General features: G+C 42.5%; 1 protein-coding gene across 3 annotated transcripts in view; it reads left to right on the forward strand.

Annotated features, from left to right (window-relative positions):
- The window catches only part of LNX1 (ligand of numb-protein X 1), a gene marked incomplete at its 5' end in the record, with an annotated part of 200,104 nt that overhangs the window by 161,404 nt on the left and 12,280 nt on the right, over positions 1 to 26,420 (forward strand). For all 3 annotated transcript variants that reach the window (XM_082653048.1, XM_082653049.1, XM_082653050.1), the window contains 2 exons: positions 1,469 to 1,840; positions 21,919 to 22,053. In XM_082653048.1, the coding sequence (XP_082509174.1) occupies positions 1,469 to 1,840; positions 21,919 to 22,053 (507 nt within the window). The remainder of the gene's footprint in view (positions 1 to 1,468; positions 1,841 to 21,918; positions 22,054 to 26,420) is intronic.

Raw genomic sequence — 26,420 nt, forward strand, 5'->3', positions numbered from 1 at the left:
CTGCGGAAACTATGCTGCCTGGAACGGTTGCCTAAGGAAAACCTTTTTGATTCTTGTGACCTTCAACTGGCACTTGCAAGCAAAAGAGGTGCCAGGAGTATTTAGCAGGCGACCCTGACTTTCTTTTGGCCTCGGTGTGATGGAGAAAACCAGACCCGGGATAAGGTGTCAGAGCAGAGCCAGGTCTTTGAGCTCACCTGTGCTTGGACAGAGGTGATGAGCCTTGTCTGAGCACGAGGGAGCCTCCGTCCATCCCTGGAGATGGAACAGAGGACTAGCGATGGCACGCTGCAGGCAGGCCCATGAAATCTCATTCCAAGATTCTTCTAACTGTTGGCTGCAAGTACAGGAAATCTTACCAAACCATAGAAATTCAAGAAGGTTGTTTCTCTTCTGTGAGGCCTCCTTCCTTAAGCACAGAGTGTAGTGCTGCTGTGAAATTATTTTCTTCCCAGGCAGTGACCAGCACTGAGATCTGAAGCCTTCAGGCTGGGCCTGCCTAGAGTAATTAAAACCAGAAAGCCCCATGCAGCATCAGCCCTGAAGATCATTAGCGAGGCACAAATGAGTGGGCCAAGCTGGAGGACATTTAAGCAGCCTAATAACGTGATCCAGCCTTTCAATAAAAGAGCCGAGAAGCTTCCATTCACATCCGTTTGTTTGAAACTGTAGAGATTTTTTTTCTCTCCTTTGCTGAGAACATGGGCAAAAGACCTTGTAGGTGAACACCTGGAGACTTGACACACACACACACAGACACACACACACACAGACACACACACACACACTTGCCAACACTCAAATATTTTCATGTACACACACATTCCCTCCCTCCCTCTCTCCCTCCCTCCCTCTCTCCCTCTTCCCCCCCCCCTCTCTCTCTCTCTCTCTCTCCCTCTCTCTCTCTCTCTCTCTCTCTCTCTCTCTCTCTCTCACACACACACACACACACACACACACACACACACAGTAGTGGGGCCTGGAAGTTCCAGTACAGGTGATCCAGGGAGAAAAATTCATCTGGAGATGTTTGGAAAGAAAATGCCAACTCAGTTTGATTTAAACAGCAGTTTAATGTAATCATTAATCAGAAATTTTCTTTTCTTCTTTTGCCTTTTCCCACTTTGTCTTCCTTTTCCTCCCCCCTTCAGCTGAAAAATAAGTTTAGCAAGCAACAGAAAGGAGGGTTAGGACTATATAAATACATTCAAGGGCCTGTGTAAGGACAAGACTGAAGAAAGATGGTGTCTGCTGAGAGAGTTGAAAGGTGTGCGGCTAATACTCAGGGAAACCGGGTTACAGGTTCTTTTGGAAGATGGGGGTATCTGGACGGAGAAGAAGGTGATAGAGCAGAGTGGTCCTTCAGGAAGGGCCCCAGGGAGTCTGTGGGCTGGGCCTTTGGGGCAGGTTTGTGGCCGGTGGCGTGGACGGCTCGGTCGCTGCAGATTCTGAGGTCCCCTTGCCCTAGGTCAACGGGATGGACATCGGCAACGTACGGCACAACTATGCCCTGCACCTCCTGCGGCAGCCCTGCCAGGTGCTGTGGCTGACGGTGCTGCGGGAGCAGAAGTTCCGGAGCAGGACTGATGGGCAGCCCCTGGACACCTACGGGCCCCGGGATGCCAGTTTCCACGTGATCCTCAACAAAAGCAGCCCGGAGGAGCAGCTTGGAATAAAACTGGTGCGCAAGGTGGACGAGCCTGGGGTGTTTATTTCCAACGTTCTGGATGGTGGTGTGGCAGACCGACACGGTCAGCTGGAGGAGAACGATCGTGTGTTAGCCATCAATGGACACGACCTTCGGTACGGCAGCCCGGAAAGTGCAGCTCATCTGATTCAGGTGGGTCACGGGTCATTACAAGATCCCAGTCAGCAGTTGCCAGCATGATTAGGAACACTCGTCACCCTGACCCGCCTACCCTGTTACTACCCCGTGTGACGTACAGTGCCTCCCTTTCGAGGAGCTGAGGGTGGAGGGCCAGGGAGGAATATTACTCCAGCAAATGGTGTGTCTTGGGGTCATGGCCATTCCGTTGGTGTTGCCAGTCATCCAGTCTTGACTGCAGGGAAACACATTGGGCGAGGTGTTGCAACCCCACCAGGTTAAGATCACTCAAGGTCAGCGGGGTTGTGTCATCCCTGTACCTAGTATGATAGTCATAGACTCAGGGCTCACTTAGATGTGTTCTGGACACTTCCAAGGCATCTGGTTGTACCAACTCCTGTAAGAGGCTGGGCCATGGGATCCTGGCCCAGAAGCTGGCCAGGGATCCTGTGGACAAGAAACCACTGTAGGATTGGCTAAGGCTGAGCCCTGTCTCCATGGCTGAGTCTGGCCCCCTTCGAAAGCCCAAGGGAACTCAAATATGAACCTAAGGAAGTCCCCCTATAGGAGAGGCATACAAATTATCATTAGTCAGGCAAATAGAGCTCATGATCGCCTGACATTAGTTCAAACTAATTCACTCTCCTGACAGACGCGATGTTACCAAGCCCCAGCATGCATCCTGTTGACTTTGGCTGGGTCACCATGAATTTTTCTTCTTGTTGTTGTTGTTGTTTTTCATTGAACTATAGTTGATTTACAGTGTTGTGTTTCAGGTATACAACAAAGTGATTCAGTTTTACATATATATGTATAATTTACTCTTTTTCAGATTCTTTCTCCGTATAGGTTATTACAAAATATTGAGTGTAGTTCCCTGTGCTATACAGTAGGTCCCTGTTGGTTATATATTTTATATATAGTAGTGTGTATATGTCAATCCCAAACTCCTAATTTATCCCTCTCCCACCTTCCCCTTTGGTAACCATAAGTTTCTTTTCTATGTTTGTGGATCTATTTCTGTTTTGTAAATAGGTTTATTTGTATCTTTTTTTTTTTAGATTTCACATATAAGCGATATCATGATATTTGTCTTTCTCCGTCTGACTTACTTCACTTAGTATGATAATCTCTAGATCCATCCACGTTGCTGCAAATGACTTTTTTTTCATTTTTTTATGGCTGAGTAATATTCCATTGTATATATGTACCACCTCTTCTTTATCCATTCCTGTGTCAATGGATACTTAGGTTGCTTCTGTGTCTTGGCTATTGTAAACAGTGCTGCAATGAATATTGGGGTGCATGTATCTTTTTGAATTATAGTTCTCTCCAGATATATGCCCAGGAGTGGGATTGTAGGATCATATGGCAACTCTGTTTAGTTTAAGAAACCTCCACACTCTTCTCCATAGTGGCTTTACCAATTTTCATTTCCACCAACAGTATATATAGGAGGGTTCCCTTTTCTCCACACCCTCTCCAGCATTTATTATTTGTAGACTTTTTGATGATGGCCATTCTGACTGATGTGAGGTGATACCTCATTGTAGTTTTGATTTGCATTTCTCTAATGATTAGTGAGGTTGAACATGTTTTCATGTTCCTGTTGGCCATGTGTATGTCTTCTTTGGAGAAATGTCTATTTAGATCTTCTGCCTATTTTTTGATTGGGTTATTTATTTTTCATCATGAGTTTTTCTAATGTTCTCTGAGCTTCCAGCTTTATTCCTAGAGAGACAGGCTTTGTTCTGGGCTCTTGTATTCTAACCCTTTAATCCACTTCATTTAGCCAAAATGTATTAAGTTTTTGCTGCTTGCCTAGCCCTGGATTAGGTGCAGAGAACAGGGAGATGATGACCTCTTAGGCTGGTCTCCCAAAGGAGTCCACAGTCTAGTAGAGGAGGTGGACTTTTTCTAAATGACTGCCATGTGGTGTGACAGTGTGTAATGGTGAAATTAAGTATAGTGCTGGTGTAGACAAAGGAGAGTGGGGTTTTTTTTGGGTTTTTTTTTTGTTGTTTTTTGGTTTTTTTTTACTGAGATGGGGTCTAGAAATTCTTCACAGAGGAGGAAAATCTTGAACTGGGGTTTTGATGGATCAGCAGAAGTTCTCTAAGTGCATGAGGCAGGGAGGGTCATTCTAAGGAGACACAACACAAAAGAATGTTTCCCCAAAAGCCAGTTAGGGAAATGATTAACATCTGGAGAGTGGTATACATTTTAAAAGCAGCAATAGATAAGGCAAGAGTGATAGGCAAGGGCCAGATCATGTAGAGTTTTACAGGCCATGATAAGAAGCTCAGACCTTACCCCCAAGGCCATGCGGTGTCATTGGAAGGGTTTAAGAAAGGAAGTGACATGACTTTCTAGCAAGATCTCTCTAGAGGCAGTGGAGAGCTGATACTCGAGAGGGGCAAGACCAGAGGCCTTGTCTTAAGATGCGTTTGCAGTTATCTGGCACATCACGTCAGCTTCCACTTAGTGACTGAAGTATTAATTCTTCAAGTACAGACAGAGTCAGCAGCAGTAGCTGACTGGTCCTTGTACCAAGTTCCATGGAGGATGACATTCAGAAGACAGAGCCTACTCTCAAGGACTTGATCATCTCAGTACAAACACATCTCCCTACCCTTGGGTTCCAGTCACGGAGCTCTTCCAGGTGTCGGCAACTCTTTTCACTGTCGTATGTGTGGTATCTTATCCCTCTCTTTTGAGGAGAACCAAGCAGCGGATGAAATTATTGCCATTTTAAAGGTGGAAAGCCTGAGGCAGAGGGTGCAAGGGGACTTACCCTGCTTCCTCCATCCACCAGGACAGGAAGTACATGTGGTGCTTTGGTCCCCAAGCTGGGACTTTTGATGGTGCCCCAGTTCCAAGGTGATTCTTAACCTGATGGCCATCCATCTGCCCTGTGGGGCCTGAGGTCACACCCTGTGGAGCCGGGGGAGCACAAAACCAGAGTTACAAGAGACATTTCCCTTCTGCACTTTATGCCGTCTATTCCCAAGTTCACATGCCCAGCTCCAACTTCTTTGAACACCACACTTGCATAGACAGCTGCCTGCTTGGCATCTCCATGTGGCTGTCTAAAAGGCATCTCAAATTTAATGTCCAAAAGTGAACCCTTGACTTCTCCCCGCTCCACCCCTTTCCAAACCTGCTCTTCCCCTCAGTCTTTCCTCACCTCTAGAAATGGCACCGCCATTTTCTCGGTTACTTGGACCAAAAAGAATCGTTACTCTTCTGCATCCCCAGCCTACAATTCATCTCTCACCAACTCCATGGCTTGGATCAGCCAGGCCACCGTTATCTTTGGTCTAGGCCACTGCAAGAACCTCTTAACTGGTCTCCTTGCTTCCATATTCCATGCTCCTCACCTCTCTCTCGACTCAGCAGTTAGAATGACCACTTTACAGAGTCAATTCCACCATGTCGCTTTCTTGCCCTCAGCTCTCTGACGCTTCCCAAGGCACTCAGATTAAAGTTCCAAATCCTTACAGTGGCCTGCAAAGCCATGCTAATCTGGTCTTTAGTTGTCTCTGCAACCTCATCTTAAGCAGATGGGGGAGAATTTCTGGTATTCTCCCCCTTGTTTAACCATGCTCAGTCACACTGCTTTCTTGCTATTCCTCAAATATTTTTAAGAACTTTCTCAACTCAAGGCTGGTGTTCTTGCTGTCCCTCTGATCAAAACACTCTTACAAATGTCTATAGAACTCCTACACTTCACTCAGGTCTCTCCTCAAATGTCACCTCCTCAGAGACACCTTCGCTGACAATCCCACTTAAAGTGGCATCTCCCACCCTCAATTCTCAATTCTGTATCCCCTAATCTTCTTGATCTTCTTTTTTTGGCCATGCCACATGGCTTGTGAGATCTTAGTTCCCCAACCAGGGATCGAACCCATGCCCGCTGCATTGGAAGCGCTAAGTCTTAACCACTGGACCACCAGGGAAGTCCCTAATCTTCTTTATCTTCTACCAACAAATTATTGTATTATTACCTGCCAATCTAGCATAGTGTAGGACAGTAGAGTATTATATCTCAAGCACTTAGAGATATGCCTGGCAGTAATAGGCACTCAATAAATATTTGAATGAATAAGTTTAGTTAAATTATAAAAATGTATAATATATAATTCACACATTAATCCCATCTCATAGGGATATTTTTTGTCAAACCATTTACTGAAGAACAAGCATCAAATCCACTTTTACATTATTTGTCCCCAAGGTAGAGCTCTACTTGTTGTCGCCTTGAATTTGCTCAGTTATTATTGGTTGAGCACCTTCTAAGTGCCAAGAGGTGTGTAGTACAATGGTGAACAAGACTGACACAGTCCTGGCCTGTTGGAGCTTGGAATACATTCCCACCTCTCCTCAAATACAATTAAGTCAGCACTGAGCAGGTGGTGTAGCCTGTATGTGCCAATGGGTGAGAACAGGATATAGACAATGTTTTTGAAAATATTAATCCATGGAAAAGGAAAAGCCCTTGGTTTTTTCTTTGTGAAGAAACTGCACTCTAAGCATGATTTTCTTCTCCTTAAAAAGCAGACTCTTGGGTGATCAGTTTTTTTTCCCCTGTTACACTTGTCAACTCCCTCTGCAGGTCAGTCAGTGCAGCTCACATTCTAAAGATGATCTGCCAGCTATCCTTCCCAGTAGGTGAAAGAAAAACTCCCTTACTCACGTCACTTGGAAAACTCTTGATTGCATGTGATATTCTACTTTTGTAGATTAGTAACAGAAGAGGAAACTATTTTTTCCCTGAGAAAGTTAATTTATGAAATAAAATCTTGCCTAACAGTGGAATTTCCTAAACGATTCTTCTGCTTACCAAACAAAGCCAGTGTGCTTTATAGGCAGAGGAAGAGGAGGGAGAAAAAAAAAAACAAGCTTGGGCAAAACTAGTTGGAAAAGAAATGGAAAAGGTAGAATGCTGGACAAACTCAGTTAAGCGATCTCAAGCATGAATTTTATTTATGAGATACTCGTAACACACACCAAGCTGGGGCGATTAAACTAAGTGCCCTTCAAAAGCTGAGACTCAAATTTCCAACCAATCCATGGCTGCATTGGCCTTGTGTGTCCACTGCATGAATCATATTTGCCTTACAAAGAAATTCCCAAACAACATGTCCTTTTGGTCATGTTTTCTCCCACAGTCCCACACATTCCGCCTTTTTCTACATTATTTCAGGGAAAAGTTATTACAGAGAAGCCACAACTGTCTTAACTTTGACCAGCTTTACATATGTGGAGCCCTAACCTTGGCTCACTCAGCAGCAGCCCTAAGGGCCAGGCTCCAGAGTTAGACAGATGGAGAGTTGCACCCCTCTCAGAGATAAACGCGATGGAGACAGAAGCTTCAATGATGGGGCAATTGCCTTATTTAGCAACTTAGTACAACTTTATATTTCTCCCTTGTCAATTTAAGCTTTTTGACTAAAATCTCTCTACGAGAGTTGTTGAACTGTCTGGTGTCATACCTAAAATAATAGAACAAAGATATATGGGCCAAAGGTTTGAGACCCTAGGGGGGAAAAAGACATTTCAACATCCCAAACCTGGGAGGTTCCACATATATCTACGCAGTATTCAATAGGAGAATGATCTCTGCTGAGAGTTAGGCCTGTTTTGAGATGCTCTCATCTACCTGCAGTTATGGATCAGTGAATTCATATTTAGGAGTTCAAATATATACAGTTAATAAATGAAGAAAGCAATGATGGATTTCAAATTTGAGTATCTCTTTTATGTGCCTTTTTTTCTTAGCCAGCTTCCCAGACTCGATGCAGAAGTTGAAATAATTCAAAGCCATTCGCAGAGGTTGTGATACAATGGGTTTTTGTTAATACTGGCCTGTGTGATTTTTTTTCCCCTCACATGAATTAATATTTAAATGAGAAGTTACTTCACTAAAGAACAATTGACAAGCAGCTTCTTCAGACTTTTTAAAAGAATGTGATAGGCCTTTAGACAGAGCCAGAAATTAAATAATGGACTACTCCATTGCCTACATTTGTTCTAAATACGTGATTCCAGCTCATGAGTTCTGGGGCAGAACTTTTGTCCCCTGGAGCCAGTAAGAATGGCCAAGAAATAAGACCTGACAGTTCTGTGTGTATGTGTGTGTTTTCTAATAGACTAGCACAGCTAATATAAAATCAAATCCCTATCTAAACAAATTTTCTTAATGCAGTATGGTAGTAAATTTAATGCACATAAGACTAAACAGTTTTTTTTAATCTTAAAAACATTCTCTTGAGCTGAATTCTTAGAGTCCAAATGATTTTTATATAGTCCAAATTCCATGCATTCATGATTAAAGCATGACTTGCAAAACTGTTCAGCCTTTCGACTCAGAATTTTATGAGTGAATCTCCTGCCCAGCTACACTCCAAATAGTAGGAGATCTTGAAACTTCACTACCCTTCTCCAACTCTCACATTCCCCTACATGATTTTGTTCTGTTTTTACCACGGAACAGGCTCAGAGTAACTTCCAGATACCATAAAAGAAATGGTGTTTGAGAACTTAGGTCATTCTGCTTACTCAGGAATCAATTTCTTATTTTGAGCTTGTCACTGACATCTGTATGACCCTGTATAAGTCAGACTGTCATCGTTAATTTCTTAGCACTTATAAGATATGCTTCTGGGAACATAAATATGTACCTGGAGCTAAAGTCTAGTGGGAAAAATAGATCAAATTGCTGTCTCAAATCTTCTTTTCTACCCTTGTCAAATCCTAAGGTCCTATTCAGCACTTTTCCTCAAACCCTCCTTAATTTCCCTTTTCCTTTGCAAGATTCTGGTCACCCTTAACTCACTAAAGGAGCTGCTGCCTCTCTAGAGAAGATACAATTCTTTTCAGAATGTACCAGGCTCTATGTATGCCAGGTGCTAAAGTCTCGGTGGTGAGCAAGTCAACACACACCAGATTTGCTTTCACTAAGCTCATTTTATAGGGACTAGCAACAAACAGCACACCATCAGCTCATCCTAGAGTTGTAATTCTGGAGCCCTAACTTATTGCTTAGTGAGACTTTTTTTTTTTTTAACTTTTTTTATTCAAGTATAGTTGATTTACAATGTTGTATTAATTTCTGCTGTACAGCAAAGTGATTTAGTTATACATATATTTTTTCATATTCTCTTCCATTATGGTTTATCACAAGATAATGAATATAGTTCCCTGTGCTATGCAGTAGAACCTTGTTGTTTATCCATTCTATATATAATAGTTTCCATCTGCTAATCCCAAACTCCCCCGTACCCCCTCCCCCTTGGCAGCCACAAGTCTGTTTTCTGGGTCTGTGAGTCTGTTTCTGTTTTGTAGATAAGTTTGTGTCATATTTTTGATTCCACATATAAGTGATATCATGTGATATTTGTCTTTCTGTGTCTGACTTCACTTAGTATGATAATCTCTAGGTCCATCCATGTTGCTGCAAATGGCATTATTTCATTCTTTTTTATGGCTGAGTAATATTCCATTGTATATATATACCACATCTTGTTTATCCATTCATCTGTCAATGGACCCTTAGGTTGCTTCCATGTCTTGGCTATTGTGAATAGTGCTGCTATGAACATAGGGGTGCATGTATCTTTCTGAATTACAGATTTGTCTGGATATATGCCCAGGAGTGGGATTACTGGATCATATGTTAATTCTGTTTTTAGTTTTTTGTGGAACCTCCATACTGTTTTCCACAGTGGCTGCACCAACTTACATTCCCACCAACAGTGCAGGAGGATTTCCTTTTAGTGAGAGAGATTTCTGTTTCTCAAATGTTCTCTTGCTCACTGGCAGGACCGTTAGGCAAGGGTTTTGTTTCTGTACTTCATTGTGCAGTATGTTGCCATGTCAACAGGAATGGCTGACAACTTTGTTATTTTTCTAGCATATCAGTGGGTAACCCTGTTCAGATGCCTCCTGTTGTCTGTATTGCCAGGTAGGGTCCGTGTGCCACATGTGATCTCAGAGCCAGGTTGCACTGCTGTGTTGTGTTTCACAGCAGCGTCTTGAGAGCTTCCCTGTCATCTTTCAGTTATGCAGTAATAATGAAGACAGACATCTATGGAGTTCTTGGCTCCATAGAACATAGAGACAATCCCTGTGCACAAGTGAAATGGCAAAATGGGAACTCCATCAGTGGGGTCCCAGGTGCAGCTGGTCCATCCAAAAAAAGTCCCTGCTCTGATGGTCAGACCAGGATTTGTCTTCTAGGTCCAAATCTCATATGCACACCCAACTCAGCTTTTTTACAGCAAGTCGTCAAGAGTTCATCAAGTTTTTGTGGGGACTTGAAAACATGTTAAATAGTGAAGAAACTAGGAATACTTGACCTGGAAAGGAAAAGGGATCAGGGAGGGCAATGAGAGCTATTTTCAAATAGGCTTGTCACGTGGAAATTGGTTTGGGGTTGCCCGAGAGGGCATGACTAGAACCAATGGGCAAGCAAGGGAAAGACAAATTTAAACTCAACCTAAGGACAAACTTGCTAATTAGTGCTGTCTAAAAAACTTGCTTATTAGTGCTGCACTGCCTTGGGACACAGTGAGTTCCTTGTCATTGGAGGCACTGAAGCATGAGCTGGGTGACAACACGGCAAGGATTTTGGAGTGGAATTAAAGCACAAACTACAGAGGAAATGTTGGATTAGATGATGTCTGCCATCTCTTCCGTAGCTGTGGCTTCCTGGCTGTGTGCAACCAGTGCTCCACAGTTCCCCTGGGGCTTGATGAGCACAAGATAGATGAACTGAAAATGATACTTGAGCCCTAGCTGGAAGGGGAGCTAAAGTGGGGCAGCCCCCAAAGGTTCAGGAAGAACCATCCCCACAATTAAAGCTAGGCTGTCTCACTCTGGGATCCTTGGAAAAGAAACCAGTGGAGAATGCGGATGCAGGATGAATTTTTTTAAAGAAATGGTCATTAAGACCTCTGATGCTAAGGCCTGAACCAAGATGGCAGAGTAGAAGGACATGCTCTCACTCCCTCTTGTGAGAACAGCAGAATCACAACTAGCTGCTGGACAGTCATTGACAGGAAGACACTGGAACTCACCAAAAAATATACCCCACATCCAAAGACAAAGGAGAAGCCACAATGAGACGGTAGGAGGGGTGATTTTGCAATCACAGCAAAATCAAATCCCATAACTGCTGGGTGGGTGACTCACAGACTGGAGAACACTTATACCACAGAAGTCCACCCACTGGAGTGAAGGTTCTGAGCCCCACGTCAGGCTTCCCAACCTGGGGGTCCGGCATGGGAGGAGGAATTCCTAGAGAATCAGACTTTGAAGGCTAGTAGGATTTGATTGCAGGACTTCGACAAGACTGGGGGAAACAGGGACTCCACTCTTGGAGGGCACACACAAAGTAGTGTGTGTGTCGGGACCCAGCGGAAGGAGCAGTGACCCCAGGGGAGACTGAACCAGACCTACCTGCTAGTGTTGGAGGGTCTCCTGCAAAGGCAGGGGGTGGCTGTGGCTCACTGTGCGGACAAGGACACTGGCAGCAGAAGTTCTGGGAAGTACTCCTTGGCGTGAGCCCTCCCAGAGTCTACCATTAGCCTCACCAAAGAGCCCAGGTAGGCTCCAGTGTTGGGTTCCCTCAGGCCAAACAACCAATAGGGAGGGAACCCAGCCCCACCCATCAGCAGTCAAGTGGATTAAAGTTTTACTGAGCTCTGCCCACCAGAGCAACACCCAGCTCTACACACCACCAGTGCCTCCCATCAGGAAACCTGCACAAGCCTCTTAGATAGCCTCATCCACCAGAGGGCAGACAGCAGAAGCAAGAAGAACTACAGTCCTGCAACCTGTGGAACAAAAACCACACTCACAGAAAGATAGACAAGATGAAAAGGCAGAGGGCTATGTACCAGATGAAGAAAGGAGATAAAACCCCAGAAAAACAACTAAATGAAGTGTAGATAGGAAACCTTCCAGAAAAAGAATTCAGAATAATGATAGTGAAGATGATCCACGACCTCGGAAAAAGAATGGAGGCAGAGATCGAGAAGATGCAAGAAATGTTTCACAAAGACCTAGAAGAATTAAAGAACAAACAAACAGAGATGAACAATAAAATAACTGAAATGAAAACTACACTAGAAGGAATCAATAGCAGAATAACTGAGGCAGAAGAACGGATAAGTGACCTGGAAGACAGAATGGTGGAATTCACTGCTGCGGAACAGAATAAAGAAAAAAGAATGAAAAGAAATGAAGACAGCCTAAGAGACCTCTGGGACAACTTTAAACACACCAACATTCACATTATAGTTGTCCCAGAAGGAGAAGAGAGAGAGAAAGGAGCTGAGAAAATATTTGAAGAGATTATAGTTGAAAACTTCCCTAACATGGGAAAGGAAATAGCCACCCAAGTCCAAGAAGTGTAGCAAGTCCCATACAGGATAAACCCAAGGAGAAACACGCCAAGACACATAGTCATCAAATTGGCAAAAATTAAAGGCAAACAAAAATTATTGAAAACAGTAAGGGAAAAATGACAAATAACATAAAAGGGAACTGCCATAAGGTTAACAGCTGATTTCTCAGCAGAAACACTACAATCCAGAAGGGAGTGGCACGATATACTTAAAGTGCTGAAAGGGAAGAACCTACAACCAAGATTACTCTACCCGGCAAGAATCTCATTCAGATTCGATGGAGAAATCAAAAGCTTTACAGACAAGCAAAAGCTAAGAGAATACAGCACCACCAAACCAGCTGTACAACAAATGCTAAAGGAACTTCTCTAAGTGGGAAACACAAGAGAAGAAAAGGACCTACAAAAACAAACCCAAAACAGTTAAGAAAATTGTCATAGGAACATACATATCGATAATTACCTTAAACGTGAATGGATTAAATGCTCCAAACAAAAGACACAGGCTTGCTGAATGGATACAAAAACAAGACCCATATATATGCTGTCAACAAGAGACCCACTTCAGACCTAGGGACACGTACAGACAGAAAGTGAGGGGATAGAAAAAGATATTCCATGCAAATGGTAATCAAAAGAAAGCTGGAGTAGCAGTACTCATATCAGAGAAAATAGACTTTAAAACAAAGACTATTACAAGAGACAAGGAAGGACACTACACAATGATCAAGGGATCAATCCAAGTAGAAGATATAACAATTATAAGTATATATGCACCCAACATAGGAACACCTCAATATATAAGGCAACTGCTAACAGCTATAAAAGAGGAAATCGACAGTAACACAATAATAGTGGGGGACTTTAACACCTCACTTACACCAATGGACAGATCATCCAAAATGAAAATAAATAAGGAAACAGAAGCTTTAAATGACACAATAGACCAGATAGATTTAATTGATATTTATAGGACATTCCATCCACAAAACAGCAGATTACACTTTCTTAGGTGTTCATGGAACATTCTCCAGGATAGATCACATCTTGGGTCACAAATGAAGCCTCAGTAAATTTAAGAAAATTGAAATCATATCAAGCAACTTTTCTGACCACTATGCTATGAGATTAGAAATGAATTACAGGGAAAAAACGTAAAAAACACAAACACATGGAGGCTAAACACTACGTTACTAAATAACCAAGAGATCACTGAAGAAATCAAAGAGGAAATCAAAACATACCTAGAGACAACTGACAATGAAAACACAACAATCCAAAACCTATAGGATGCAGCAAAAGCAGTTCTAAGAGGGAAGTTTATAGCTATACAAGCGTACCTCAAGAAACAAGAAAAATCTCAAATAAATAATCTAACCTTACACCTAAAGGAACTAGAGAGAAAAACAAACAAAACCCAAAGTTAGCAGAAGAAAAGAAATCATAAAGATCAGAGCAGAAATAAATGAAATAGAAACAAAGAAAACAATAGCAAAGATCAGTAAAACTAAAAGCTGGTTCTATGAGAAGATAAACAAAATTGATAAACCATTAGCCAGACTCATCAACAAAAAGAGGGAGCAGACTCAAATCAATAAAATGAGAAATGGAAAAGGAGAATTTACAACAGACACAGCAGAAATACAAAGCATCCAAGAGACTACTACAAGCAACTGTATGCCAGTAAAATGGACAACTTGGAAGAAATGGACAAATTCTTAGAAAGGTATAACATTCCAAGACTGAACCAGGATGAAATAGAAAATATGAACAGACCAATCATAAGAAATGAAAGTGAAACTGTGATTAAAAATCTTCCAACAAACAAAAGTCCAGTACCAGACGGCTTCACAGGTGAATTCTATCAAACATTTAGAGAAGAGCTAACACACATCCTTCTCAAACTCTTCCAAAACATTGCAGAGGAAGGAACACTCCCAAACTCATTCTATTAGGCCACCATCAGCCTGATACGAAAACCAAAGATACTCCAAAAAAAGAAAATTACAGCCCAATATCACTGATGAATATAGATGCAAAAATCCTCAACAAAATACTGGCAAACAGAATCCAACAGCACATTAAAAGTACCATATACTATGATCAAGTGGGATTTATCCCAGGGATGCAAGGATTCTTCAGTATATGCAAATCTATCAATGTGATACACCATAGTAACAAATTGAAGAATAAAAACCATATGATCATCTCAATAGATGCAGAAAAACTTTTGACAAAATTCAACACCCATTTATGATAAAAAACTCTCCAGAAGGGCTTCCCTGATGGCGCAGTGGTTGAGAGTCCGCCTGCTGATGCAGGGGACACGGGTTTGTGCCCCGGTCCGGGAAGATCCCACATGCCGCGGAGAGGCTAGACCCGTGAGCGATGGCCGCTGAGCCTGCGCGTCTGGAGCCTGTGCTCCGCAACGGGAGAGGCCACAACTGTGAGAGGCCCGTGTACCGAAAAAAAAAAAAAAAAAACTCTCCAGAAAGTGAGCATAGAGGGAACCTACCTCAACATAATAAAGGCCATATATGACAGACCCACAGCAAACATCATTCTCAATGGTGAAAACATGAAAGCATTTCCTCTAAGATCAGGAACAAGACGAGGATGTCCACCGTCACTGCTATTATTCAACATAGTTTGGGAAGTCCTAGCCATGGCAATCAGAGAAGAAAAAGAAGTAAAAAGAATACAGATGGGAAAAGAAGAAGTAAAACTGTCACTGTTTGCAGATGACATGATACTATACATAGAGAATCCTAAAGATGCCACCAGAAAACTACTAGAGCTAATCAATGAACGTGGTAAAATTGCAGGATACAAAATTAATGCACAGAAATCTCTTGCATTCCTATACACTAATGATGAAAAATCTGAAAGAAATTAAGGAAACACTCCCATTTACCACTGCAACAAAAAGAATAAAATACCCAGGAATAAACCTACCTAAGGAGACAAAAGACCTGTATGCAGAAAACTGTAAGACACTAATGAAAGAAATTAAAGATGATACCAACAGATGGAGAGATATAGCATGTTCTTGGATTGGAAGAATCAATATTGTGAAAATGACTATACTACCCAAAGCAATCTACAGATTCAATGCAATCCTTATCAAATTACCAATGGCATTTTTTATGGAACTAGAACAAAAAAATCTTAAAATTTGTATGGAGACACAAAAGATCCCGAATAGCCAAAGCAGTCTTGAGGGAAAAAAATGGAGCTGGAGGGATCAGACTCCCTGACATCAGACTATACTACAAAGCTACAGTAATCAAGACAATATGGTACTGGCACAAAAACAGAAACATAGATCAATGAAACAAGATAGAAAGCCCAGAGGTAAACCCACACACCTATGGTCAACTAATCTATGACAAAGGAGGCCAGGATATACAATGGAGAAAAGACAGTCTCTTCAATAAGTGGTGCTGGGAAAACTGGACAACTACATATAAAAGAAAGAAATTAGAACACTCCCTAGCACCATACACAAAAATAAACTCAAAATGGATTAGAGACCTAAATGTAAGACGGGACACTATAAAACTCTTAGAGGAAGACATAGGCAGAACACTCTTTGACATAAATCACAGCAAGCTCTATGTTGATCCACCTCCTAGAGAAATGGAAATAGAAACAAAAATAAACAAATGGGACCTAATGAAACTTCAAAGCTTTTGCACAGCAAAGGAAACCATGAACAAGATGAAAAGACAACCCTCAGAATGGGAGAAAATATTTGCAAACGAATCAACGGACATAGGATTTATCTCCAAAATATATAAACAGCACATGCAGCTCAATATTAAAAAAACAAACCACCCAATCCAAAAATGGGCAGAAGACCTAAATAGACATTTCTCCAAAGAAGACATACAGATGACCAAGAAGCACATGAAAAGCTGCTCAACATCACTAATTATTAGAGAAATGCAAATCAAAACCAGTTAGAATGGGCACCATCAGAAAATCTACAAACAACTGCTGGAGAGGGTGTGGAGAAAAGGGAACCCTCTCGCACTGTTGGTGGGAATGTAAACTGATTCAGCCACTATGGAGAACAGTATGGAGGTTCCTTTAAGAACTAAAAATAGAATTACCATATGGTCTAGCAATCCCACTGCTGGGCATATACCCAGAGAAAACCACAATTCAAAAAGACACATGCCCCCCAATGTTCATTGCAGCACTACTTATAATAGCCAGGTCATGGAAGCAACCTAAATGCCCAGCGACAGACAAATATATAAAGAAGATGTGGTACATATATGCAATGGAATATTACTCAGCCATAAAAAGGAACGTAATTGGGTCATTTGTTGAGATGTGGATGGATCTAGAGACTGTTATACAGAGTGAAGTAAGTCAGAGAAAAACAAATATCATATATTAACACATATATGTGGAACCTAGAAAAATTGTACAGGTGAACCGGCTTGCAGGGCAGAAATCGAGACACAGATGTAGAGAACAAACGTATGGACACCAAGGGGGAAAGCGGCAGGTTGGGGGAGGGATCGTGGTGGTGGTATGAGTTGGGAGATTGGGATTGACGTGTATACACTGATGTGTATAAAATGGATGACTAATAACAACCTGCTGTATAAAAAAAAAATAGAGAAAATCTATTTATTAGGTTTATAGATGTGTGTAATTAAAAAAAACACTGCTGTGACCTTGAAAAAAAAAAGATATATAAGAAAATCGCTGATTGTTAGTGTTGGTGTTTTATTCCGTAAAATAACCAAACTCTTACTGCTTTTCATAGTTTAACAGTTAATTCTCTTGGCTTATAGCTGGTATTGAAAAATCACAATCCCTCTCTCAGATTCCAGACCTGAGCCAGTCTTAGACCCAGATTCTATCAAATACAGTGGAGTCTATGACCTCTTGAGGATAGAAACTATAATGCCATGGGAAGAGTTATATAGCAGCAATTTTTTTCAATCTTCCCACAGAGTGACCTCTGGCTGGGATATTCCTTTGAAGGGATAGGAAGAGTTATTGCATCTTGCACGTGACATGTAACATTCTATTATATACTACAGTATCTTTGGAAATAAAAAAAACTATAATTATTTGTAAAAAAAAAAAAAAAGATCTCTGATGCTAATGGCTGGAGCACTAAGTAGAGACGAACTCTGTAAATAGCTTATTATTATAAATCCAACTACAGCTCTTATCTCTGTAAGAAGAGGGACCTCCAGTCAAGTGGGTCTATACTATGTCATAAAGGGGGCCGTGTACATGGTCTGTCTGCTGAGGGCAGCACAATCTCAATGCCCAACAGTCAGTTTGGAGTCCTCTGTTTTATGTGTTTGTGTAGAACTATACCCTGTGGCATTGAGGGGGCACGAGTGTGGTAGCTCTTAACTTGATATTTTATGAAGCTAATATATCAATGCAGTGACCAAACCCACATGAATTACAGTTTACCAAATGTTTTTTTTAAGCATATGCATATATATATATATATATATATATATATATATATGTATATATGGTTAAAAAGCAGCAAATGCTAGAGTACATTTGGTTTAACTCCAATCTTCCTTCGCAAATGAATAGGTAGAGCCTTTGGCTACGTCACACCTTGAAGTACAGGTACTCTGTCAACTCTTACTCTGCCCTAGTTATTACTGGCTAAACAGCCACTGCATGGACCCATGCAACACTGGGTCAGTACAAAGTCTCCCTGGGCTCACAGCTCTGCAAAATGCCTCTCCTGGCCCCTTGTGCAGTGGCATCTTTGATTTACATCTCTCTGTGAAGCTTCTGGTCCGTGTTGCACCCTGCAGTTCTTATGAACCATAGTGGATTTTGTAGAGAAAAGAGCCATTTCCAAGGTGAACGCGATGGAAGATGCTTGCCCTGTGAGGCATTAGTGTAGCGCTCTCAGACTCTTCCTTCCAGCTGTAAGAGATGGGATCGTATTATTTTGAAATGGGCTAAATATAAATGAGGCTGCTAGCCTATGGCTGCCTTCCGTGACCTCTGCTTACTCCCATCGTATAAACAATATACGCAGTTTTGAGTCAAATCTCAAAAGCGCAGAGAGAAAGTCATCAAACAAAACAAAGACAAGCCTTTCCATGAGAAATGCTACTCGGTTTTAGCCCTCTGGTTTTCTCTGAATATGAGATTTGTCCTGTTTTTTTCAGCTGGAAGCAATTGGTCCCACCTCAGGAGACTCCTTTGTGTGCTACCCATATCTCTTTCCTGGCCCCTGCTTCTGACTCTCCCTGAAGTAGGACAAGCTCTCTGAGGGCAGGAGCCATGTTCCCAAGGCTCTTAGTGCAGTGACTGGTCCAGAGCAGGCACCTGTCAGCCACAGGGACAGAATGTTTGTAGAAGAGACCTGCCAACAAGCGGAGGTCCACAGGGGAGAACATAGAGGCCAGCAGAATCCCTTCCCCCTAGCCAAAGAAAGGAGAAGAGGGAGTTAATGCTTGGGCTCTTAGAGTAGAAAGAAAATGATACAGCAGCCAGGCTGTGCAACTGGTAACCACTGTGTCCAGAATTTGTCTAGATCTAGAATGTTTAAGGGAGAGAAGAGAAGAGAGGAGAGGAAAAAGTAAAAAGGATTTACCTCTAGCCTGGTCTGCCACTTGAAAGAGTCACAATTGTTAAACAGTCCTTTTGCCCAAATTACAGCATCCCAAGAAATGCAAGAAAGATGCTGTGCTCCCTCTTCCTTCGAGTGTCGGTTATTGTTTTTAAATTTATTTTTGTTTGTTTATTTTTTGGCTGCGTCGGTCTTAGTTGCGCCATGCGGGATCTTCACTGAGGCATGCATAATCTTTTGTTGCAGCGCCCGGGCTTCTCTCTAGTTGTGGCGTGTGGGTTTTCTCTTCTCTAATTGTGGTATGTGGGCTCTAGAACACTTGGACTCTGCAGTTGTGGCACATGGGCTCCGGAGTGCGTGGGCTCTGCAGTTGGCAGCACACAGTCTCTCTAGTTGAGGCACGCGAGCTCAGTAGTAGTGGCCTGCGGGCTTAGGTGCCCCATGGCGTGTGGGATCTTAGTTCCCCGACCAGGGATAGAACCTGTGTCCCTTGCATTGGAAGGCGGATTCTTTACCACTGGACAGTCAGGGAAGTCCCGAGGTTTGTCCTTTAAATGACAGGTCTGCTGCCCCCATCTTCCTGGCACAGATTATGTGAGTATGAAATAAACAAGTTTGTGCCATTCTCTCCTTCATTCAGTCTTTCTGTGACGCCCCTCTTCTCACACTCACCTCACATTCACACCAGTGGAAAGAAAGGCTATCTGGTGCTAAGGGCCATTTCTTGACACTGAATCCAGCTATTGGTGAGAATTAGAGCCAGGATAAACACATTAGCCCATTTTCCACCTTCAACTTCAAATGCTTGGTAAGAAAGCATCAAATAGAATCTCTCTGAGAGCAATTTATAAGGTGGCTGGTAAGAGCTGGAGATCCAGCCTTGCAGGGAATTTATTTCCAAGTAAGTTGATACCAGGGCTATTTATTGGGGTGTATTCCCGCCAAAGTCGGCATTTGAAAATCCAGTGAGAAATTCGTGCTGGAAAATGCGAATTAAATAGCTCTTAGGCTACTTCTTGGCATTTGGGATTTTGCATAGCAAGTTGATTCAGTATGTAAAAGTCTCAGATTTTCTCAATTATCATGAGCTGGTTGGGCCTGCCACTGCTGCTGGTCCTGAATTGACATGGTACAACATGTGGGCCTGGACACAAACCCACCGCCACCACTGAGATCCTTCAAAACGTCAGAGTTTCCCTGAAGATAAGGAGCGCATCTGGGCTCAGCAGTTGAAGTTTTGACTTGAATGTTTGCCACTTCTTATCTTTTAGTAATTTTTCCTTCAGAAAGTTCCAAATGAGATAACCTCATTTGGATAAGTGAGGCCTACGGTATAAAGAAAGAGACAGTTATTACAAAATATTCTTCCAAGAACTCAGTTTAGTTGGTTAATACCATAGTTCTTCATGTCAGCTTACTTCAGTATTGTTTCCTGGGCTTGTTATTTTTTATCCTGTTGTGACACAGGCTTTATATATGATGAGAGACACCAGGGAATTCAAGATAGGCAAATGAGCAGAGGAAGGGTATGTAAGTGATGACTGGGCAGGGCAGCAGAGGTGATGATGTGAAGGAGAGTGAGTGAAGGACTTAGACTTTCTTTGTAGGGTTTCCTACGTTTATGTGAAATGAGTCAACTCTCCTGGCCCACCATCCACCATGATGTTTACAATAGACATTGCACTTCAGCAGGTGTTTTTAAACATTCATCTCATGTATAGCCACCCAACTGATGACCCCTAAGCTTCTTCAAGAGATCGCCGAGAAGAGACATTAATATAAGAATGTAAAGTCATGAAGGTTTGGGCTGGACAACTGTGGGGATTTGATCTATTGGTGGGTTCTTATTGCTTAGGGTTGTAAGACAAGGTCCCTGTTCCGGAGAGTGGGAGCGATGAGAAGGAAGCTGTGGAGAGGCAGGAAGCGAATATCTCCACTCCCATTGTCTGAGCCCATGGAGAAGAGCGTGGACTTTCCATGGCCTCCTTCCACGACCTGACTTGTCCATGGTGTGACATCTGTGCCTGTGAAGCAAGAGGGCAGGCAGGCCACTGTCCATCTGTGCTGTGATGTGGAGCCGTCTGGGGATGAGATGTAGAGGGGAACGCCTAGAACTTATTCCTCTCTTCTCCGCCTTCCTTGTCCTCAAACCTAGCCTTTCCTGGTTTCTAATCAAATCTAGTCATGACTTAGCCACGGTCAGCTTTTACTCAAGTGACAGGGAGGTCAGCAGACTACTTCATCTTGGACCATCAGGGAGCCTTGTTCTGGACGTCTCACAGGTCCAAGGTCTGGTCTATCTGGCCTGCAGATCTGGAACCTCAATAGTCAGCAGTTCTGGAATAATGACCCACACTCTCAGACACAAGTGAAACTCATCTGTGGCAGAGAGCCAATAGGTAAATTTATGGTGTGGAATGAACCTTCCTAATAATCAGTGCATTTGCTATTTGCAATGCTCTGTCCAAGTGTCAGGGTACATAGCAGAGAGGACTAGTCATCACAATTAGTGGCTGTCACATAAAAAAGGATCAAGGGAAAGGCGTTTAATCAGGCTGCATTATAACCTGCCGTCATCCTCAGATTTCTGAAATGCTCATCCTTTCCAATGCCCAAAGGTTTGAAACTGTCAGACACAGGATTCCTCTTCCTGCAGTGGTGGTGTTGCTGCCACCAGCTCCATTTCTTTTTCTTTATTGTTTACCTGTGTCGTAGACCTTTGATCTGGGATTTGGGCTGGGCTGCCACTTTACGCTGTACATTCTGTTCTAGCTGGAAAGTCCTACAGACATGGCTTGTGTGCAGTGGAGCCCATTCATTAAACATAAATTAGCGACGTCCAACAGTGTCTTTTCAAAGACTGTTGAATGAGTCAAACCTTCCCTAGTTTTTCCCTTGAAGTGACGTTCATTACCCGATTTAGGGATAAAGGAAATAACTCAAGTTCTTGCTAAATTACAAAGCGGGCACGGCCATGGAAAATTAACTAGAAATAATTTTTTTTCATAAAAGTAAAACCGAACTCATATCTTGGTAAGCCACTGGTGCTGGGTGCTTTGAATGGAAGCTCAGAGTGGCTAACACCTGTGTCTTATCACACAGGCCAGTGAAAGGCGCATTCACCTCGTCGTGTCCCGCCAGCATCGGCAGCGGAGTCCTGACATCTTTCAGGAAGCTGGCTGGAACAGCAGCGGCAGCTGGTCCCCAGGCCCAGGGGACAGGAGCAACACTCCCAAGGTGAGGCCCAGCCAGGGTATGTCCACAGCTCCTGCAGGGAGCTCTTTCTTGGGAAGGCTGCATACTTGAACATTTTTGAGTGTCACCTCTGTACTTCATCACTTAAACACTATTTGACTCGTCTTGTAAAATGGAAAGCCCCAAATCCCATCTTTGAGAACTGGTGAGATAACAGCTGTCTTTCATCCAAGCAGGAGAGAGGAAGGTGCATGAGAGTTTTGAAACCTGATCTTGAAAACCAGACCTCATATGGGGACCTAATTTCTAGCCTAAGCCAGATGGATGTCGTGTTTTTCCAACAGGCATTTTGTTTAAGGACTGCTCCCATTCACTTTGCAATGAAGCAAGAGGTTTGCTTGGTTTCTAGTTTTTGAAGTTCCCAGTCTGCCTGAAAATTAATGATTCCCCTTTAGTAAGTTTGTTTTTGCAAGAAGGACCCAGGAAGATAATAAAAACACTTGAAGTTCATGTAACATTAGGGAGTGGTGGGATTGGGACAAACCAGAGAGCGTGTGTCCTTCTGGCGTTAAATTCCAGAACAATTTTAAAACACTGTGGATGAAGCGGAATGCATCTCTAGGCAGAATGCCTCCTTCAGGGCAGCAAAGTGTAGCCTATCTTTAAGTGAGGTGACTCAGTGCGATACGTACTTCTGTCATGGCTTTTATTAGAGGCAATACTGTAACCTCCCCATTTGGATGGGGATCTAAGCAACACAAACCTTGTTTAGTGCAAATTCAGTGTCCTATAGCCTTAGCTTGGCATCCTGTTGTGATGGCAATGAGTTTCTAGCCATCATTCCTCCTGGGACCTGGTTTCATTAAATCACTTGTCACTAAAATCTTATAGGTAGCCCATTCTTCTTGCAACAGAGATTAAGGAATGCCTACATTCTACACAAGGCTGTGTTTCAGTTTGGAATAACTCATGAGTTTGAGTTTTTGAGCAGTGGATACAGAAACAGTACTCAAATTTTTGATTTTGGAATACCTCTGCTTTCTATACTGTTAACTGCACAGCCTACAGAGCTATACCACCTCTCCTTTCTCCAGCCAGCCAGCCAGCCATGCCCCATAAATCCATAAATGTCAGGTTTATTTACAATAAACAATCTAGAAAACCCAAGTACCTCCTGCTAAAACCTTTTATGGCTAAGGACTCCCTGGTGTCTTTTGGCTAATAAATACCATTAGTGTTTAAACCAATGGTATTTATTAATGGAAAACTAGCTTATTAGCTCAATTAATTAAAGTTTTAATCCGATTATAGTTGAGTTAACTAGACCATATTATATTCTGGTTCATTACACCGCTAAGAACGCAACTTCCACCAGCACTGGGGGCGTTATATTCCCTTCCGCCTAACCATCATGAATCATGGAAACAGCCGAGGTCATCTGAAAATATTTTTGCTGCAACCTCCTATCATGTGTCCAGTTCCTGGAAAACATATATAACAGACTGGCCTAGTGGGAACCTGTAATTATTTTCATTTTAATGTATAGTTCTGTCTGCCTTCTGAAATGTACACACACACACACACACTGGCATATTTAAAACTAAACTAAGACACATAGACATTTGATGATTTAGTTTTTTATGATCCTACTAAAGTTTTATTTAGGAAGCAACATGGCCTTTTGAAAGTAGGAGCTTAAATGATTCAAAGAAATACCAAAGAAGGCAAACCAAGATTTGTGAGACAGAGAAGTTTTTAGCCAATTGAAAAGTTAAAGAATGACAGGCATCAAATTTAGGAGTGTGGTTACCTCTGTGGGAGAGGAAAGGGAAAGTGACCAGAGGAAAATCACAGAGGGACTTGAGCTGCACACAGGACCTGTATTTCTGAGGCTGCGTTGCAGAGTACACGGGTAGGTCATTATGTTCATCTTTATACTTTTATTATACGTCTGAAATGTTTTCTTTTAAAAATCCAAAGCAAACAGTCCATAACGTATTTTAAGAGCTGAATGATGAGTATACAGGTGCCCGTGATACTTTTTAATCAGTTTGAACTGTGTCATAAAAAACTATATTTTTAAACATTAGGGAATATTCTGAGGTCTCCACAGTAGGGAAGGGGGTGGGGACAGAACACGGGTGGAAAAGAAGATCTCTGTCGTATGTAGCTCTTCTTCTCCCAACCAAAGTTAGGCAACTCTGGGTGTGAAGGGTTCGGGGTGTCAAAGGATGATGACTCGGGTTTTCCTGTCCCTAACATGGATCTCTCTCTGGTGGGGAACCGAGTGGCTGTCAGAGGCACAGGACACCTTGATTTGGGGTAGCCCAGACATTCATGCTGAGCCTGTACCTGCTCGACAAAACATCCCTGTGCTCAGTGCAGCAAGACTGCTTGGTAAGCACTGAGGAGGTGTGATGGAAAGACTCTGTCTCCAGGGACTTGTATCTGAAAGCATAGACAGCACATCTCTGCAGCCGGGTGGACATAGCTTTCAGCATTCAAATCTTATATGTCATGTATTTTATTTGACAGCGTTAAAGTTGGTTTGAGTTCTCTATTCAGTGAGACAAATTCTTTCTGGAATAATTGGGTAATTAATTCTTTCATGTGTGTTTTTCTGACCATCACCTGAAACTTGATAGATTAATTTATATCACGTGTTTAAATGGTACCTCTAAAAGCAGAGCGGTGTACAGGGGAGAGCAAGGATTTAGGGTCAGACATCCTAGGTTTCAGCACTCAATCTTTCTCCTGCCAGTTGTGATTCATTGATCAAATTTTTTTTAATGGTGAGCCTCGGTTTTCCCGGCCTGACACATGGAAGTAAACAACAAATAATTTTTTCTTTTCCTAAAGGAGTAGCTGTCCAGTCTGTACATTATTCAGGCAATATTTATTCATGACAAAATAATTAAGGCCTCAGTAACACGCCCTATTAACTGGAGTGGCAGGAGAGAAGCCAGTGGAACTTCTGGAATATTTCATAGGATATGTCATTTTGCTGCTTTCACATGAATTTAATAACACATTTTTTTAACCAAAGTATCCTCAGATAAAGGCCGTATCTTCCATTTAACTGCATTTCTTTTAGCCACAGGTTTGCCATATGTGGGCATTCTGACCCATTTTATAGATGAAGTCAGAGGAACCTGGAGTGATTACAGTGTTATAAAATCTCTCGCTTATTGCTATTAGAACCCAAATAGCGCTTCCCTGGTGGCACAGTGGTTGAGAATCTGCCTGCCTATGCAGGGGACACGGGTTCGAGCCCTGGTCTGGGAAGATCCCATGTGCCGCCGAGCAACTGGGCCCGTGCGCCACAACTACTGAGCCTGCGCGTCTGGAGCCTGTGCTCTGCAACAAGAGAGGCCGCGACACTGAGGTCCGCGCACCGCGATGAAGAGTGGCCCCAGCTCACCGCAACTAGAGAAAGCCCTTGCACAGAAACGAAGACCCAACACAGCCAAAAATTAATTAATTAATTAATTTAAAAAAATTATATAGAACCCAAATAGCAACAAACGATGTTCAAACTTTCTACTAGAAAGGCAATTAAATTATTGGAATTTTTTTCACCTGGGTAAACGTTATAAATACTGTATTGCTAAAACCCAGTACTGGATGAATTGTGGGAAATTAGCATTTTCACAGCGTATTGTTGAGATTATAAATGATAGAGCTGTTTCAAAGGTAATTTATCAATATCTATCAAAATGTTAAATGCTCAGGCTCTTTGATTTAGCAGTTATACTTCTAGGACATTAGCCTGAAGAAATATTTACACAAGTGCACAAGATATGTGTGTCTAAGGATATTCACAGTGACACTGTTTAATTTCGTGAAAGACTGTAAAAAACCCAAAAGGTCACTAATGGTGGATATGGCATATTCACACAATGAAATACTAGGCAGCTGTTCAAGAAGAGATAAAGTGTGTGTGTGTGTGTGTGTGTGTGTGTGTGTGTGTATGTGTATTTACATCATAAAAGATGTCCTTATTTTCCAGAGCATTCCATATGTGTATAAGGCATCACCTTGAGAGATTGACTAACTACCCCTACAATACCCCAGGCCCCCTAGAAATAATGGAGTTAAGCCCTTCTTTGAGAGCACAGGGAATAAATGCCTTATGAATATCCCCAGGAACAAGCTGAAGCAGCAGGGCAGCCTGTTGGAGTCTCTGGGTTTAGAGCTTTGCCCTGAGTTGGGGGCATTTCAGAACTGCCTGCATCTCCAAGCTGGGATCTTTTTTTTTTTTCTTCACTGTTGTGGCCTCTCCCGTTGCGGAGCACAGGCTCCGGACGCGCAGGCTCAGCGGCCATGGCTCATGGGCCCAGCCGCTCCGCGGCATGTGGGATCTTCCTGGACCGGGGCACGAACCCGTGTCCCCTGCATCGGCAGGCGGA

This window comes from Grampus griseus (genome assembly GCF_964374135.1).
Source record: "Grampus griseus genome assembly, chromosome: 4".
Lineage (NCBI taxonomy): Eukaryota > Metazoa > Chordata > Mammalia > Artiodactyla > Delphinidae > Grampus > Grampus griseus.